This window comes from Cololabis saira, chromosome 12, assembly GCF_033807715.1.
Source record: "Cololabis saira isolate AMF1-May2022 chromosome 12, fColSai1.1, whole genome shotgun sequence".
Lineage (NCBI taxonomy): Eukaryota > Metazoa > Chordata > Actinopteri > Beloniformes > Belonidae > Cololabis > Cololabis saira.
In genome coordinates, this window is record NC_084598.1 from 34,118,373 (window position 1) to 34,135,927 (window position 17,555).

General features: G+C 41.6%; 1 protein-coding gene across 1 annotated transcript in view; it reads right to left on the reverse strand.

Annotated features, from left to right (window-relative positions):
* Window positions 1-9,664: 9,664 nt before the first annotated feature.
* nphp4 (nephronophthisis 4) overlaps window positions 9,665-17,555 on the reverse strand; it is a 249,953-nt gene continuing 242,062 nt past the window's right edge. The window contains exons 27-29 of the mRNA XM_061736682.1: window positions 15,263-15,442; window positions 11,865-12,008; window positions 9,665-9,892 (exon numbers count right to left, since the gene is read on the reverse strand). Of these exons, the coding sequence (XP_061592666.1) occupies window positions 9,752-9,892; window positions 11,865-12,008; window positions 15,263-15,442 (465 nt within the window). The 3' untranslated portion in view covers window positions 9,665-9,751. The remainder of the gene's footprint in view (window positions 9,893-11,864; window positions 12,009-15,262; window positions 15,443-17,555) is intronic.

Genomic DNA, 17,555 nt, shown 5'->3' on the forward strand with positions numbered 1-17,555 from the left:
TTATTTGCATTTGTTTGATAACCCTTGCCCCTTTCTTTTCAGAAGACCAGGGACTGGCGGAGCAGAAAAGAGGCACTCTCGCTCTATGATCAAAAACTTAAAGCTATTAAAAGTATTCCCTTCCCTCACGGCGGTGAAATTTCTCTCAAGAGCAGTGAGAGATCCAACCATTGGGATCAAACCTATCTTTTAATATTACTGCTATGTAAAAGGAATGTGTTAAATTGCAGCGTTACCTTTTGATCCGAACCTTTGTACAACAGCCTCTGAAAAAGCAATATTCCAAAGAGCATATTTTAACTCACAAATATCTCCAGAATCCGTAATTCTCAATGTTCTGAAACTCTGAAGTGAGACTGACCCGTGCAGTGCAGCACGTTGTGTCGTTGTGCGTAATTATGCTCGTATACGAATATAAATACTGTTTTCCGGTTGTCATTCACTTTGTGTTGCATCTCCCACAAACATGTATAAAGAGGGTACAAGCCCGGAGTATATTATTGGTTTATTATTAAATAAACTCACATAAAATGCCGTTTGATGGCTAAAGAAATGTATCCAAAGAACATTATAGCAATGGAAACTTTCTTATCCTTACAAAAGCATGACTTGAAAGCCACAGAAGGTAAAAAAAAAAAAAGAAATCAATTTATCTGGTGCAGTTTTCGATCTCATTGACCTCCCACTGTGACTTGTGCTTTCCCTTTATAACTTGAGCTAATTTCCATTTTCAATTTAGGCTTTTAGCCGGCAACCCGGATCAAAGTTAAAGATGAGGGCGCGAGGAGGGCTCGCCAATTGTTCCAACACTTTTTAAACGGGTCATTCGTGTGGGACGTTAGATGTGGTTGTTTTCCCTAAAGGAGCCGGCTGTGTGACGAATGCGTCCTGAAGCCCACAATGCCTTGTTTTTACATCTTTGGAGATATCCAGTTTAGTGATTGTTTTAATGACTTGCTTTCTCACTGCACACATTTAATATCCATACAAACATACGGCGTGTCTGTGAGTGTGTGTGTCGACTTCTGATGCAGTCTCTGCGGTTTCGCTAATGGTTTTCTTGTAATGAGAATCTCTCATTAGAAGAATGAGGCAGACGTATAAACCCACCAGCCGACTGACGAAAGCACCTCTTGGAAAAAGGAACTCATTTGTCATCGCCGTTGATGACACCACGGCGCCGCGGCAGCAGGAGGTGACAGTGTGAAGCAGCAGATCATGTAAAAGACGAACAAGTGTGAATAACAGATAGACTAACTCACAAATGCATTTCCGAAGGGACCCGCCTACCCTTCCAGGATCAACGTGAACGGTGCTGACGATGATGCAGGAGGCAACAGAAGGTCTTGCTTGGCACCAAAATGGGAGATGGGATGAGGTTTAAACTGTTAAAATATTATAAGACCAGTCAGAAGTAGAGCTATTGTTCCATCTAGCTACTTTTTTGCAAGAAGAGGAATCGTCTCCTGTTGGTTGAGCTTGTTGAAATGAAAAAAAAAAAAAAAAAAAACTCACTTAATTACTGTAGGTGGAAAGTGCAGCTAATCCACATAACAAAAATATCAACTGTAGATAGTTAATTTGAAGCAAGGGAACAGGAGGTTTTGATTATTTGGAACAAAATGTGCCAATTTTAAGCCTCCAGTGATCAGAGGTGTCAAGTAACGAAGTACAAATACTTTGTTACCTTACTTCAGTAGAAATTTTGGTTATCTATACTTCACTGGAGTAATTATTTTTCAGACAACTTTTTACTTTTACTCCTAACATTTTCACGCAATTATCTGTACTTTTTACTCCTTACATTTTAAAAATAGCCTTGTTACTCTTTTTTATTTCGGCCTTTAAAAAAAACAAACTATCCAGTTAAATTGCTCCATCCGGATAAGGGGAATTTGGTTGTGGTTGTGGCACAGATGTTCTTGTCCAGTTTTGTTCTTACATCAGATTCCTGCAACTAAACTTGGATTCCAATAAAGGTTAGGATAAATGATAACATGCCTCTGAAGTTTGACTTTTTGCACCATTACAATACTTATAGGCAACTAGTCATCATATCTTCTGCTCTCTGAAACACATGTTAATGCTCAATAGTACACATATATGGTTCTTTAATATATTTGCATTATACTAAGATGCATTCATTTTCAATGGCTTTTGTCCTTAATGACTTTTCCCCCTTTACATTACTTTTACTTTTATACTTTAAGTAGTTTTGAAACCAGTACTTTTTATACTTTTACTTGAGTAAAAAACTTGAGTTGATACTTCAACTTCTACAGGAGTATTTTTAAACTCTAGTATCTATACTTCTACCCGAGTAATGAATGTGAATACTTTTGACATCTCTGCCAGTGATATTTATATCACAAGCGAATGTCAGGATGTCTGCTGGCAACAAGTGATGAACTTACTGAGATGGACTTCTGGTGTAGACGAAAGCAACAAGAGGGCAATGCCACGAGACTTTTTGATTGACTATCAGTAAATACAACCTTTGAGCTGACGTAAAAGTGTAAAATAAGACCATAGTAGGGTTTTGTAGCTACTACAGGCCCACGTCACATGACCTGTCAGGCAGATGATGACACCATGACGATCACTGATAACCGGTGTTACACGGAAACGTTTTTTTACATCACAGTTTCCAGATCCATGCCCTTTTTAGATGTTTCCCAGCTCCAACACACCTGGCTCGAATGAATGCGCCACCAATAGACAAGTGACAAGTTGATGTGGCGATCTCATCACCTGAATCGAGGCGTACTAAAGCAGGAAAACATTTAAAACCCACAGGACTGGAAAACCCTGTTTTACACGAATGAATGAAGATGAAGGTGTCTCCATCAAACAGCGTCAAGTGACCGCAGGTGTCCGGACACACAGGCTATAATTACCTCGGTGAAGCTCCAGCAGGGGAAAACAGGAAACAGGTAAAGATAATGGATGGATGTGCAAAAACGTGATGCAGCAACTGATGGCCATGAATCAGGAGGCAGCGTGGGATTTCCAACTTGTCAACGGTCATTTTAGAGGGTCTGTTCTCAACTGGCAGAGGCGTGGTGAGGGAAGTGACGTAGATCTCCTATCTGCAATATTAAATGTCATGAAAGTAGAATAATTAAAGAAGTTGTAACTCCCATTCATTCAGTTTGTCTTAAAACACCGATCAGTGAACAGCAGCTTTATCTTACATTGGAGACGCTGGGTTTGGTCCACGTCTCTACTATAGTAAAAAGGTCTGTGATAACATGTAAACATCTTCTCATTAGATGTTTGGAAGAGAAAATTAGAGATTATACAACCAAGTAACTGCTGAGATAGCAGATGCTTGCAGCATCTTTAAAGTGGGTCCAACAGGCCATGAAAACAAAAGGAGGAAGGTATTACTTTACATGAAACAGTCTATTCCAAAATCCAACAAATTAGGCATATTTTTACAGGATATGAAATGTATAGTCGCTGTAGATTAAACGCTGCTGAAAAGTATAATGGAGAGGATGTATGAATCTGTTAGTGGAAAGAGCGGAATAAGATTATTGTTTGTACAGGAACAGCTCTTTATCGGTTGTGATAATACCACACCGGAGGTAAGCTGTAAACACCTATTCAATATTTACTGCGGCGGCGGAGACGTGGCGGGTGCAGGCAGAGGGAATGCGGAGTGTGTGTAAGGCTGCCATCTACTGAGAACAATATTTAAGCTGGATACAGTGACAGGAAGGGGGGGACGCTCCCGCATCCAGACTCCTTCCCTTTGTGCTCTACAGTTTTTTTTTTTTTGCTAAGCGCCCCTTCTTCTCTCCTGAGTTGTGGAAGTTCTTTTGAAAACTTTCCCGTGACACAAATGTCATCGGCTCCCTTTTTTTTTGTTGTAGTGTGTCTTCTCAGTGCGAGACATATTGCGGTGGTGTGATTAACAAACTCGCCTCTCTGCGAGGGAGCGGATGTAAATCAGCGGTGCGACGTGAGGAGGAGGGCTGGTTGCTTGGTTGCATATTCCCTCAGTTACAAACCTCCACCGCATGCTTTCACAGAAATGCACCCACTCACATGGCTGAGGCCAGGCACCTTCACACACACACACAGACACACACAGACACACACACACAGACAAAAGATCACTCTGAACACAGTCAGCAGCAGGTTGCCCTGGTTTTTCTTCAAATCAGGGCAACAACAAGCACTCTTCCAGCCAGCTAAATATCAAGGCGGCCCCTCCACCGGGCGGTTAGACAGGAGCCGTCTAACCGCACTAACAAGGTGAGCAGACACTGTGAGCTGTTTGGCGGGTGTCTGTGCTCCTTCAGGAGGAACCGACAACAACTGGACCGGTATCGCTAATGAAGTGTCAGCACAGCTCTGCCCCGCGCTGAGAGAGCAGCCGTTCACATGTGGGGGGGGGGGCCCCGCTTGCAAAGACCAGGATCCAGGTATTTGAACCGCAACTCACGAGAGTTTTCACCCAAAGTAAAGCTACGGCCCCAAAAACAGCACTTCATTCCCGCCAGAGATTGTTATGGGGCACCGACTCGGGATGGATGGCAGCAGGAAATATTCTTCACGCTCCGGCGGTGGCCCACGGAAACATGACGGCTGCTCACCGTCTCCACCCCAGCAGGCACAAGGAACCCACGTGTGAGGACTGTGAAACAAAGACCCAGTCACTGGTGCCGCCATTTAACTCTGATTACAGCAGCTCCACGTCCCCTCAGCTGGAGAAACAGTCAGAACTCAGCTGGCAAAAATCACAGTTGCAAGCTATTTCGTGATTTCTATTAGAAATGGCCCACAGACGAGGCCAAGAGCACGCATCCATGAATGAGCCGCGCTGGCTTTCAGGCAGTGGAACGTATACGTCTCTTTGATAGTGGCTGGTTAAAGCAAGATGAAACAACATGAGTCCCTTTCAAAATTAAATCAGCAAACATGAACATGCCCTTGAGCCTTTATTCTACCTGAAAAACCTGCAACAGTTCCTGCAGTAAATTTGCTCGTCTTTGTTACCCGGCGAGAGTAGGGTCCAAGGAAATTGTTATTTTTACCTCCGCATCATCAAAACTGGAGATTAGAGAGTAAGTAAACAAGTAATGAATCAGTGATAATGGGATGACTAATTGTAACGGAAACTAGAATATTTCAGGAAATTTTGATATGGGCATGCCCTACCGCCCATTCGTCCCCTTTTGGGGCTGTAGTGGTTGTGTTCGGGGCGGTTCTATGTCAGTTGCTGCATTCATTCCTGTGCTCCCAATAGTTATTAATGGGGCGCGCTTTTTGGCGTCTAGCGCCCCCCACGGTGACACTTTTGACTGAAAAAAGTAATGCCCATCACGGCACGATGGAGATGCATCTAACGGTGTATGCCATGCATGGGTGCACGTTCCGGTTCAGGCTACGTTAACGGATAGGTTTTTTTTTCACCGTGGTAAAAAACCCCATCTGAATAAATGGGGCCATTTGGCCTGGATTTTGACATAAAATGTCCTTAAATCACAGCTTCATGAAATTTGAATATGTTGAAGTCCACAGCGTGCCGAGTCGGGGAACATTTGTATGATGTCTCTACGATAACCTGTTGCCTAGCAACAAGCGTCCAAAGTCAAATGGAAATAAAAAAAAAAAGAAAGGTAAATATCGCAAAAACTGTAATAATTGGCATAATGAGGTTGTACGGTACGTTAGTGCTAATCGGGCCAAGTGTTTCAAAGTTTGAACGATGTCTCTACGATAAAGTTCGGCCGAGCAATAAGCGTCCAAATTTTCGCCTTTTTTTTTTGCTTTTTGGCATCTAGCGTTGCCACAGTAACACTTTTGACTGAGAAAAGTAATGCCCATCAAGGCACGATGGAGACGCCACTACTTGGCATGCCCATAATAAAGCATCACAATTGCTCTGATTGGCTTTCATATATATTCAGAAGTTGGAATTTCTGAGTTCCAAGTTGGAAGTTTCAGCTGGTATGTCCTCTAAAGGCAGAAAGGACTGACTTCAGAGTCCAACATGGCTGCTTCCACTGTTTATGACAGCTTTGCGTTTTTTATTCACCCTACTTGTCCCCGCTTGCTCTGATTGTTGCATATAATAATGTAGAATATTTTCCTTTAGTAATCCCACAATGGTGAAATTGATTTTCTGCATTTAAACCATCTCTATTCAAACTAGGAGCAGTGGGCTCCATTTGCATGGCTCCCGGGGAGCAGGAAGGGTTAAGTGCCTTGCTCAGGGGCCCAAGGTGGTTGACCTTGCACTCCAGGGGCTTGAACCTGGACCAGACCCCGGCCCTCCTCTGTCACCACTAGGCTACCACTTACACACCACCTACGTACAGCGCTGCTTTGAATTACCATCGCTAACGAGGACGAGAACATCATTCCCTACTCGGTGTGACGTCAATCCAAGTTTAGACCTCCAACTTCCAACGTACTATTTTAGTTATAGCCAGCGGGACAAAGAAGGTCAGTACAGGCTGGAGCTTTATGGGAGAATTTTGGCAAAAATGTTCCTTTCTTTTGTTTTCAAATATTTAAATGCTCTTGCCAAGGACACAGCGGAGGCTCAGGGTGGGGGATAAGACATTTACTGTTGCAGCTCCCTAATGATGGAATTCTTGCCTTTACGTGTAAAAAAGGCTTCTTATTTGGCTATTTTTAAATCAGCTCCCACCACTTCCATTGGGCTTTCGACCCCAGTGTGAGATGTTTTTCATTTAATCTATTTTATTTAGATTTTCTGTTTTGTATTCATGTTTTGTTTGTCTCCTTTGCCTTTTATGTCATTTATTTTATCCTAAATGGTCATTGGTTGCTGTTTTTAAAGGGCTTTATAAAGAAAGGGGGCTCGGCTTTGCTCCAACACTCAAACCTGTCACAGTAACGCTTTCAGCAAAAAAAAAAATACTTCCACTAATGCTTTGTCATGTTAAATAGCGGACTGTCCTTTAACTGCTCGGAAGAGGTTCTAAATTACTTCTAAATTGTCCAAGTCGGTGACCCGATCTTCCATTAGGGCGTAAGTGAGTGGTAGCTTCTGTCAACGTACGGTACTTAACGGACGGTTCGCACGACTTTGGCGGAAGAGCATTTATTCAATCTCCTAAGTAAACTATCGTCTCCAGGGACAAAAATGACAAACAGTAATTGGTTTACCTGCAATCCCTGCACCTCAACAGACAATAGGGTCACAAAACAATCAACTGTTAGCAACAGAAAGGGATACATTCGTTTTAGTGAATGCACTGTCTGGAGCATGCTGGGAAATTACACCCAATGTTGCACTGTAGTAAAGTAGTCACATGTTTTTTTAGGGGGGGGCATGAAGTTCATTCAAGTAGTGGTGGTTGTTCTGACAAAAATAAATGAATAAGTAAAAACTTTCACCCCTGGTTATAGCACTACCAGCCTTTTACGTGAAAGCACCATGCTTGGAAACAACTAAGCTGCATCAATTTAAATTTCTGTCACAAACAGAAACACATCCAGACCAAGTTCATGGCCCCTGTAATGGCACTGATGTAAATCTCGGACAGTTTCAGAGGTTCAGGAAGGGATAACGTGGCAGCTGCTGAGACCTACATCTGCTAATCAGCCAAAAGGAACGCAGCATGATTATTTACTGATTAACGTGACACTGGTGGCATTTTGAAGAGACGAAGTGAAGGCAGTTGGAGATAAAACATGCAAAATGCGATGTTTGGGACTCCATCACAAATGAAAACCTAGTTACGTCGGCATAAGCCTTGTTTACATGATGTGCCCTCCAGCTGTTATCATTACCATTCAAGGAGATGGAAGAAAACAGTGGAGACAGTCCAGCCCGGCAAAGTAACCTATGATTCAGAGCACTTTATATTATACAAACATAGCTAATCTTATTAGGGACATGCTGCTTACATCCCCCCAAAAAATATGAAATGGCTAAAATCTTATAATCTGAGGAAAAAAGAAAGAAATTTAATCTAAAAAACCACAACGAAAGTCGCAAGACGAAAGTCACAGCTAAGCTTTACTTTAAAAATCGTCTTATTTTTCTTCTCGTTTCCGACATTTCATCACATCATTACCCCAGCAAATGTCTCATTTGGAATTCATGTGTAGTGTTTTAAGATAAAATTTGATCAAAAATTCAAAACCCGCCCTTTCAGCCAAATGTCCTAAGGTGCTTCGCACATCTTTGAGCGCAGTAGCAGGAAGTGGGACAGCAAAGGGGACAAGTTCTTGGCATCTTAGTAAGCTCTTGACACATGAACACGAAACACTGGAGATGCTGAGGCTGCGGCTTCGTACACGATGTTAGGGAAGGTAAAGATGAAGTGCACGAGGATTAGTTGCTATCTTTGTTTTATTAGGCTTTGCAGCTGTGCTGAAGCTTATTTTGCAGCCTGCATTCTAATGAGGGAAAAAGCGGGGAGCGAGGGAGAGTGCGGGGGCGGAGGGATTGTGTAACTGCATTACATAACACAATATGCATGGCCTTCTCTCTCCCTGTCTCTCAGAAAGGGAGACACAGAGCGGAGCAAGGAGAGAGGGAGAGCATGGAGGGTTTAAAAGAGTGTTGGTGTTAATGAGAGCAGGGTGAAGAGATGTGCGCCTCATCGAAAAAGCATACCTCATTATGGCGGTTTTCGTCAGAATGTTGGTGATGAAGATTTAGAAAGTGTGTGGCCTTGGAGGTGCGGACCCCTGGCTTGTCTTAGATTAAAACTCATCATTAAGTGGACTTCAAGTGGGTTTTCTGGGCAATTACAGTGGATGAAGTGTTATTGTTTTCACTCTCAGCCGATATTTGGATGGTTTGGGTTTAATCTGTCAAACATTTGCCAGACATTTCCGAGGACAGCTCTTTTTGACATTTCACTCTAAAATATATTGTTATACAGAGGAGTTTGTGGCCAATTAAATGCCACTTGGTCCTGTGGCTCCAAAGCAATCCCAAATGTGCACCCTTCCAGCACTTTGCTGGACAGTCTGCATGATCTGCTGTGTTTGGTTTTCAGCAAACATGACACTGTGCATTATGACCAAACGTTGCCGTAGTTGCAGAAGTTGTGCAATTTGTTCAGATTAACTTTGCAAACATAAGCCAGCCTGTCATCACGCTGCTATGATTAGCTACTCTCTAATTCTCTTGAGTCTCATGTGGTTTCTCAGATATGGGGATAACCTTGGATGTCCACTCCTTGACAGACTGGCAACTGCCTTGAATGTTTACCGCTTCTGTCTGCTTTCCATTCATTCAGCTCTAAATTGTTTGGAAATTGACTTATAACTCTTCTGAGACTCTTTTATTTTGTATTTTGGCTTAGTTCTTTTATTCTTCCTAAATTATGAGCCAGAGTATTAGGTCATGTGGTGTTGCGCATACAAAAGTTCACCTTAAGTAGCAAAATCCCAGCTGCATGTCTTGTAATACCACTTTGTGCCACTAGAGGTGCATTTTCTCACGTCTTATCAGATGAACGTTCTTGTGATACGCTGCCCCCATGTGGTCAGATCTGGTATTGACACATTGTGTGGTTTAAGGATCACGTAAGGATTGGATGATTTTTCTTTATGTCCTGAGACATACAACCTAAAATCTGAAAGAAGTGATTAGATTTAGAAATACTATGTTACAAAATATGGAAAAAAAAACAATACATGATATAAAATAGTTTTATTCTGTAAATACTGAGCTAATACAATTTCATAACTCCTAAATACAACTGCTGTTTATTTACATGTGTTTAAATTTCTACTGAGATGCTTGTCCTCACGAATAGTTGACTTTCACACAGAACGTCTCCTCCGTTTTCTCTTCCAGGTTGTTCACGTAAACCAGGATCTCTGCTGAGCCGGGACTCTGGCTGGCGGCGAAACGTAATCCGATCGTGTAACTCTCTCCCCCACCAATCTAAACACAGTAAAGGTAAAAGATAAATCCGCTGTGAATAGTTTTTCTTTTCAAATTCATCCAAAAACTTATGAAAACATATGAAAGCACATTCAGGATATCAAAGTGATTTATCATACAGTATGTTCAGCAATATTCACAGTTGTTTATGTAACCAGACTATATCTACAGACCTTAAAAGGCAATACAGTACATTTTGTGGTTTTGCTTAAATATATATATATATATATATACACACATACATAGATATATATACATATAGTTTAAAAACACTTCACAATAACCATATTAGACTTCTAATGTTATAAACACTTGCTCTTGGTTTCCTGCAGAACTGCAGAGAATAAACAGTATTTGTATCAGTGTCTTCAACTGAGCCATTAGATGAATAATAATTACAGTAATTTGTCTCGAAAAATAAAACCTTTTTACAGGACATAAATGTCAAATGCAAGAAAATGTTTATAACTGGGTGGCAAAGCAATTAGAGTTTCCTTACCTTATTTTCTAAACTGTCTCTTAAATAATAGAACAATTGCACAAGGAATGGTTAAGTATATTTCCTTCTCATTTACTCTAACCTCGTGTCGTTTTTATTTGTACTATTTTTCATTTCGCATCCTAAATTACCAGTTTCTCCGAGCAGCCAGCAATTCCGATTATTCTTCCCTCTAATTAAAGGGAGACGGTACTGAACGTTATAATGGTCTTGTTGTCGAGGCTCATAGGTTGCACAATCTTTATTTAGCCTTTTTTGTTTGTATTTGTATTTTATTTTTAACAGCCACAGATTAAATGTGGGGATTCATGTTAGAATATTTTCCAAAAGCCTACCATTATTGATTCATTCCTTGTTTTTTCTCATGCAGCTTGTTTTATTATGGTGAAATGTCAATAAAGGGAGAACAAATGTCTAAATATTTCCTAATTGTACTAAATGACTTACTGATGAGGTGGGAAAAGCTGTTTTTAACTTTCCCTGCCTCCCTATGGCGACACAGTTTCTGGAGGTCACCAACAGCAACATTCTTCACTTGTTTATGTACAAAGAAGCTCCAATTGCATCTCATGCATTTACTTGTTAATTTAAAGAGACGCTGTCCCATTTGTCTTGTTACTCCATCACACCAAAGCAAATGAAAGGCAATAAAGGCAGCGACGGCGGCGTTTCGTGTCAGTGAGTGAATGAATCAACAGGAGACACTGAGGCTCACCACATGACGATAAACACGGAGCAATAATAAGTTTGTGATATTCCTCCCAGTCTGCAGGCAGACAAAGAAACCGTTCACTTGTCGCAGCCGAGAAATGAGCAGTCAACATGAGATGCTAGAGATCATTACAGGCTTTTTCTCTCCCATCGGCATGACAACAAAGCCGAAGACATTCCTTCATATCGACTCGTGGATAACGATGAAGCTTTCTCGGCTGCACTTTTGATACTTAATTCCAAAAATCAAGAAGTTGGTAAAAGTTTTCCTCAAGGTTTGACAAAGCAGGTCCGTGTGGCGAGATGCTGCAGCTAACGGCTACTTTATAGGCAGCAGCAGTGATTGTGAGGCATCTCTGCAGCACTGAACACTAAGAATCCAGTAAAGAAAAGCACCACTGCTCCATTATATATTGGCTACAGTTAATAAGTCCAAAGACGCTGGCTTCTCTACGCAGGAGGTGCTTCGACCTCATTTTTCAGTTGCCTTTCTCAAAGCTATATTTCTGTTGAGTTAATGCAGCTGCCTGCACAGGCAGCACGGTGACTGATGTCTCCCTTTATGTGCACGTATGCCACGCACGGTCAGCAGCACTTTTCATTAAAACAAATGTTAGAGACATCATTTACATCATTTTATATCAGCGTACTTGTTTAATCCAAGGAGGCTGCGTGGCGAGCTGGAGTCCAGGCATTAATCAACGTATTGATTTTGCTCTTAAAGAGAGGAAGGGGACTGTACGGCCTCTTGTCTTATCTCACCTGGAATTTATCCTCCTTGAACTGGAGCAGGTCCGGATGGTCGGAGCGGAGCAGGAACGTACGGCTGCTGGTGTACGGGTTGGTGTAAGTGATTTTTCTGGAGCTTCCACGCCCGCCTCCAACGGGGACACTCAATTCAAAGGCCTGCGTAGCAAACATATGAAGAAACAGGTCTGTGACACTACCGAATAAATGGTTGGTCAATCAATAACTGAAGCCTACATTCGAACATCCTGCACATGTTTGGAAAAAGGAGTTATATGGGAAATGGTTCTCAATTTATCCCATGGGTTTAAATCCCTCTAAATATTAAAGAAAGTTTTAAAGCCACTCTATGTAGTAATGCTCCTTCTGACAACACAGGGGTAACACATGAATGAATGAAGTTTATTCAGTCATTGCAACACAAAACAACACCAAAAAAACATTGTACACAGCATTAACTTTTCATACAAAACCAAAAAAATGTGTTGAACAATAACTGAAAAGGCATAGGCTGAAGCAAACTGCTTATAAAAGCCTATCCTATAGTACCAACTTTCTATTTTTGGCTACCAACCTCCAGAAAACCAAAAAGAGAATAGCAAAGCAAAGAAACAACAAAAGGCAAAGAAACAATAGAAAAGCAAAGAAACATTAACAGATGGTCAATTGCACTTATAAGCTTCAAAAATAGCTTTACAAACCATTTTCTTAAATACAACAAAAGAATGACATGTTTTTAAATTTATGTTGGCATCATTCCAGAATTCATCAATGGAAATTCTGTTGCTATGATCCCAAAATAAGTACCTGAACCCTTCCACGTACTACTTTGAGTTCATCTGTACTCTCATACTGACAATTCTGCCTTTGCGAAGTACAATGCAGGTGCTCGGAGGATTCACTCGAAGAGTTCAGGGAAGTGTGGAACGTTGTACATTTCATGCACTCGGTGGTCGCTGTCTTGTTGACATGGTGACAGTTGTCTGCTACATTTTCAGTGGAAGAGAGGACTTTGATCAGTCTTCGACACCAACAAAGGCACAAATTTAATCTCTCATAAAAAAGGGGGATAGATCTTTATTTTCCCGGGTAAAGCATTAGAAAAATAAAATTTGCCGTTGTTATTTCCTGTGTGTGTACAAAGGCATGCTGAGGTGCTATTGCTACATAGAGTGTGCTTTAAACAGCGTTATTATAAATGCTGGACGGGTATTAGCGAGTCCAATAACACTTAGATTCCCACTTTTAAACTTAATTTGATGGTTTACCAAGGTATTAGATGAAACACTTTCAGTGAAATGTGCTGATTATAATTCCCTACAGAGTGAGGGGACTGAATTAATGTATGTGCATTTCTGTGGTGGACACCATGACCATAAAAGGAAAAACTCAGAATTCAGACACTCACATATCCGAGCAGCCGGGCGGGTTAAGTGATTCAGTAAGTTTAGGAAGGCGGACAGCGCTTATAGATGGGATTGGCTTTGGGATCTGCTGCACTTAACCTTTTTCTTTACGAAGGCTATAAATGGATCTGTGAAGTCCAGCTGGCCCAGCGAGGACGATCCACTGAATGTGCTCTGAGCCGCCCTGATTGAGTTCAGCAGTTAAGGTTGTTATTCCTCATACTACTGTTTTTAAGGAACAGAGGAAGAACTACAGGAAAAACACAACGCACACATACATAAACCATCTAATCTTACTATTGCATGAATTTTCTTTGCCATTTACTCTGATATCCTCCATTAGACGGAGCCAGCCTGCTCACAGATTTGGCAGTGTGAGTGGTAGAGCAAATGCAATTACGTCTTCTTATCTCTTCTTTTGAACTCATCCTACATTTTTATGTGTTCAGACAGCCTGAACTGACACCGACTTGAGTGTCAGTACTTGATGAAACTGGTCAATTTTTGTAACGCCTCCTCAAGTGTGACAAAAGGCTTTTTAAACTTATTTCCCTAATGCGCTAATGCTTCCTGAGATCTGCAATAAGACTTTGATGAGATGAGGTGACATTTAGCACTTCATTTTTAAGTCAAAAGGAGTTCCATGCTGATAATGACGCGAGATGAGACATCCTTCCATCCATCATATATATCTGCCTATTCCTATTAAGAGTGTCAAGGATCTGCTGGAGTCTAAGTAAAAGTAAAACCTTTCCTACATTTTGCGGCTCAATTGTCTGCATTTCTTTTCTTTTTTGTGGGAAACAACTCATTGCACGTGCAGCCGGCTAGCGATGACATGATACGTCCAACAGCTACAGGCCCTGAAGTAGCTTCATGTTTCCAATACTTGGTAAAATGTTCAAGGAGTTGTCTTTATCATTAGGTTGGGGGCGGAGACAGACAGGAATTCGCTTGATAAGTGAAACAAATCCAAAGCAAAAAAGGATAAAACTGACTTTTGGTCTTAAAAATGACCCCCTGCACTGGGTTTACACAGTGAACTTTCTGCCCACAGAGTGACGGAAACAACCTTACAAACCAGTGTGTGGTAGTGAATGTGAAGTTAACATCATGCCACGTTAGATTTTTGTCAGTTGGGCTTGTTTTTGAACCATACTGAGAGGATCCTGCTCACACCGCGGGTTGTCCATGGTGGAGGCAGGGATCCTGCTCACTGACCTTCAGGATCATCTTTATATGTACATACACTGGTCTCAGAGCTGTTTATACTCACCATGACACTATTCTATGACAAGATGAAAGTACATCGTTTTTTAACAATGCACAAACTTATGACACGCACTGATGATGCCATAAAATGAACGGTGTCTGGAAGTGCTACGAATGAATATGCATTAGATTGGCCAGAGAAGTACTGTAGGTCCACTATTGTGAGCACTTTAGACTTTAAAGAAACGCTTGCTTTTTAATCAACAGATCTTATGCAAATTCAATCGAAACTGGTTTATACTTTCTTGGATCTGACTTTTTGTGACACAAAGTGCATTCAATGGCTCCAGTTATGCACTTTGGCGTGAGCAGGCATATCGGGGGAGGTGGTGCTTAAGGGTCACTAATCCAGACGACTGTATTGATCCGTTTTATTAGTCCCATTCTTTGGCAAGCGGGATTCATTTACTCCCGTTAAAGTCCAGTAACTCTGTCTTTTCCCATCGCCATCTCCCTACTTAGACCATTTTAAAAACCTTTTTAGCCAAATAAACTGCAGCTAACCAGGCAACAGCGATATTGTTCGTGTACCAGTGTGTAACCCGGTCTGATGTGCCGTGAGTTTCTGTAGCACCACTGATCTGGGAGTATAAATGTACAGTTCTTACTATGAATGTTCGATTAAACAATCAAACTAGTGTTTATACGCTGGTGTCAGTGGTACATGACACGGATTTGTGTCCTGAAATGGTTAGACGCACATTTGCTAGTAGAAAATGGTAGTTTTGCAGCTACCTTGGAAAGCACGGGCCGGTGGACGTTGAGACAGAGCAGCCAGGCAGTGACCAGCCGCCGCTGCTCCACGTCTACTGCGTTCACATAGAGGAAGCGGCTGCCGGCGTGCCACGGCTGCACCTTCAGCTGGAGCTCATGCACGGCTGCAGGAGGCAAAACAAACACACCGGCTGGGTCCACCTACACAGAAAGGGAGAGGGCGGGAAAAGGTTGATTGGATTTGGCAGCAAGGTGACGAGATGTTGTTGATTGGGTGGGCCGGAAGAATGAGGGGGACACAATACGAGAGAAATAAAGCCACCGGCCGAGCGGCAGAAAGAGTGTGACACCGAAAGGGAAAGGAGAGGTGAAAAGGGACAGGACTAATGAGAGGGGGTGTTTAAAAGAGTCGGAGGAAAGCTTTATATAAAAAAAAAAGTGTTCAGATTGCAGGGGAGTGGGTGAGAGAAAGGTTGGATGAGGTTCGATGAAAAAGGCATAAAGAGGGGGGCAGACAATAATACGAGAAAAAGTCGAAGCTGAAAAGTGACAGATGCAAGGATGGGAAAATGAGATTTACTGTGCGGCTCTTTTTCAATCTGTTGAGAAAAGCAAAGCTATTCTCTGACGCTGAGCTTTATCCTGTTTTGTAAGACTCCTCCAGTGCATTCCACAGTGAGCCAACACTGCTGGGAGTGGGATCAAAGCTGCCACTGATGCATACGGCGAAATCTTTTAAAAATACATCTGTCACTTTTTCCGATGCTCCCCTATCCCTACGGGGAAAACATGTTTGGGTTGTACAGTGTGCACCCGTGGAAACCGTGACAGTCCATCCGCGTACTGTATATGGGGTGACGGTTGTGATATAGACTTTTACTACAGTTGTGAGTCATGAATGACAACCAGATTCTCTACCTGGGTCACATTTCCATCTGCTCTAGGAGCTAAAATGCTCACTCATTTTACAGATTTTTCAAAGTCTGTCATGAAATTATTCAACATAATTAGCCAAACAGTGGAAGCTAATAAAAAGAAAAGAAACAACATGTAAAAATGCATTACGCTGCCTGTTTTTATTTGTATAGTCTAGATAATGACTTGAATGTTAACTTCAGGTCGTTACAAAGGAGACTTGCTATTTTATTTTGAACAAGAATTATTATCTACAAAAGAAAAATAAATATTTTTGGATTGTTTAAAAAAAATTACTAGATGAAAGAAACCTTATAAGAGCAAAGCTTTAAAGTACTTGCATGTGCCAGAATTTAGATAAGACTTGAGCTGTCATAAGTCAATTTTTGCTTTTTGCTCTGATCTGTGCTGTTGTTCTTATAGTTTCAGCTCCAGTTCAGCACAACTATTCAAAAAAGGGGGAATAAATGACTCCAAACAGAAGACCAATGATTACTTGGGATTTAAAATGTCTTTTTAGTTTGATCCTGCCATTTTCAAATATTCAAAAATGCATCCATTAAAGCTTTGTGTGCGACTAGTATGACGTGTCTGAATGTTATGTGGAGAGGGAACTGGAGAGGGACAGAATGAAAGAGAAAAGTGAGAGGACACGCTGCTTTGTTCGAAGGCTACCGCGGCCTGTTGCATGCTCTTCATCTTTTTTAGATTAGCTTGAATCAAGATTTATGTATGTGACTGCACCACTATAATTCTGGATGTACTAACTGGGTTTCCTCTGTCCCTGACAGCCGTAAAGAATTAAAAACAACTCTCCAGCAGAGGTCTTCATCTAACTAATAAATGACGGTGTGTGTGTGTGTGTGTGTGTGTGTGTGTGTGTGTGTGTGTGTGTGTGTGTGTGTGTGTGTGTCTCTGCTTTTCTCCACATCCTCAAAGTTGGCAAGTGTTTAGCAGGAAGTTCAGTGCTGGATCAAGTTGAACTCGTGAGAGTGGTTTTCTGGTAGCTGCGGCTCCTTTACCTTTGTACTTTGAGGTTATGTTTCAAGTTAAAATGGTTTTTTTTTTATGTTTAACGGAGGAACACTGAAGAATAGTCAGAGAAACATTGCAGAGAGGTAACTCATGAATGTGGTTGCCTATGACAACAGCCTGCACGCAAAAAAACTGATTACCGTCTTTTCCACGACTGCAGGATGTGTCTTCAGACATGGTTGTTAAAGCAATCAGAAGCTACTCACTGCATCAGTTAGAGATAAATAACTTGTGGCCAACGGAAACATATTCATCCCTGCAGTGATTACCCGACGGAGGCTCTCACCTATTTGCTTAGTTAAATCTGGGACGTGATGTTCTTTTTTTTTGGGGACAGGCAGTGGAGTTGTGTCTGGTTGCAGCC